This window comes from Alligator sinensis, unplaced genomic scaffold, assembly GCF_000455745.1.
Source record: "Alligator sinensis unplaced genomic scaffold, ASM45574v1 scaffold1302_1, whole genome shotgun sequence".
Classification (NCBI taxonomy): Eukaryota; Metazoa; Chordata; order Crocodylia; family Alligatoridae; genus Alligator; species Alligator sinensis.
The window spans coordinates 101,842-103,369 of NW_005842612.1; the positions used below are offsets into that span (position 1 = coordinate 101,842).

Sequence of the window (1,528 nt, forward strand, 5' to 3'; positions counted from 1 at the left end):
CTTTTGGGCGGGGGGAGGTCTTGGGGGGGGGGGGGCCTCCTAGCGGGCTGCGGGCCGGCCCCTATCTGGCAGCAAGAGGCCAGCCCCGCCCTGGAAGGGGGTGGATCCCTATTTAATGGGATGGGGAGGGCAGGAGCGGAGTGGATCCCTATGTGGCAGGGGATGGATCCCTATTCAGCAGGGGGTTGGATCCCTCTTTGGCAGGGCACGAGACCCTCGTTGGCAGGGGATAGCACATTATGTAACGGTGGGGGGGCGGGGATCGGGATCCATATCCAGGGTGAGGCAGGGCTATCCAGAAGGGGCTGGATCCCTGTCTGGCAGGGATAAGACATTATACGGGGGAGCGGGGGGTGCGGATCCCTATTCACCTGGGGTGGATCGCTATTTGGCAGGTGACGGCATTATTTGGCAGGAGCATGGATCCCTATTTGGCAGGGGCAGCTCCCCATCCAGCAGGGGGTGGATCCCTATGTGGCAGGGGTGGATCCCTGCCCGGCGGGGAGCGCTGAGGCCTGTCTCTGCTCTGGCCCCAGTTCAGCCGCAGCGTCACCGCGCAGCTCATCAAGTGGTTCAGCAACTTCCGGGAGTTCTTCTACCTCCAGGCCGAGAGGTTCTCGCGCCAGGCGCTGAGCGGGGGCCGGGCCGGGCCCCAGGGCCCCAGCGTCACCCCCGCCTGCCAGCTAGCCCGCGTCCTCGGCCAGCACTTCAACAAGTCCAGCGACTACCAGGTGCCCGGCCCCCGGATGCGACCGCCTCTGGGCGGGGCGTGTCGGCGGCTGAGTAGAAGAGACACGGCTGCTTCTGGGGTGGGGCCTTGGGGACACAGAGCTGAAATGCGGCTGGCTCTGGGGTGGGACATGTCAGCAGCCAAGTAGAGCGGAGGCAGCCAGCTCTGGGAGGGGGTCGTGACTGGGGATGTGGGATGCGCCCAGCTCCGCGGGGGGACACGTGGAGCTCACCCACTGCCTCTGCCCCCAGGTCCCCACCAGCTTCCTGGAGGTGACGCAGGTGGCCGTGCGGGAGTTCTCCCAGGCCATCGCCGGGGGCCGCGACGCCGACCCCGCCTGGAAGAAGCCCATTTACAGAGTCATCTCCAAGCTGGAGGCCAACATCCCCGAGGCCTTCCGGGCCCCCCCCGGCCCGCCCCACACCTGACGGGGGCTGGCAGCCCGGATGCCTGGGTGCTGCCCAGCTCTGGGAGGGGAGTGGGGTCCAGGTGGCTCAGAGCGGGGGGCCGCCCGGACTCCTGGGTTCTGCTTTGGGGGAGCTCGGCCCCCCCAGCCCTTTCCCAATAAACCCCCTTTTGCAAAGCCTTTGGTTTGGGGGTGTCCATCTGTTCCCCCCCACACTCCTCCCCGAGGCCGGGGCCCGGTCTCTGGTCTTTATTGGCTACTCGGGCTCCAGCTCGTAGACGGTGACGTGCAGGCGGTCCAGGTCCCAGCCGGCGGCCCCCCGGCCCTGATCCGGGGCCCGACCCTGGTGCCGGCGCAGCTCGGCCAGGAAGGCGCGCAGGTCGTGTTGCACG

At 67.9% G+C, this 1,528-nt stretch overlaps 1 protein-coding gene across 1 annotated transcript in view; it reads left to right on the forward strand.

Moving 5' to 3' along the window:
• LOC102379959 overlaps nt 1-1,522 on the forward strand; it is a 3,260-nt gene extending 1,738 nt beyond the window's left edge. Inside the window, exons 3-4 of the mRNA XM_014524469.2 lie at nt 537-731; nt 982-1,522. Coding sequence (XP_014379955.2) covers nt 537-731; nt 982-1,158 — 372 coding nt within the window. The 3' untranslated portion in view covers nt 1,159-1,522. The remainder of the gene's footprint in view (nt 1-536; nt 732-981) is intronic.
• The last annotated feature ends 6 nt before the right edge of the window (nt 1,523-1,528 follow it).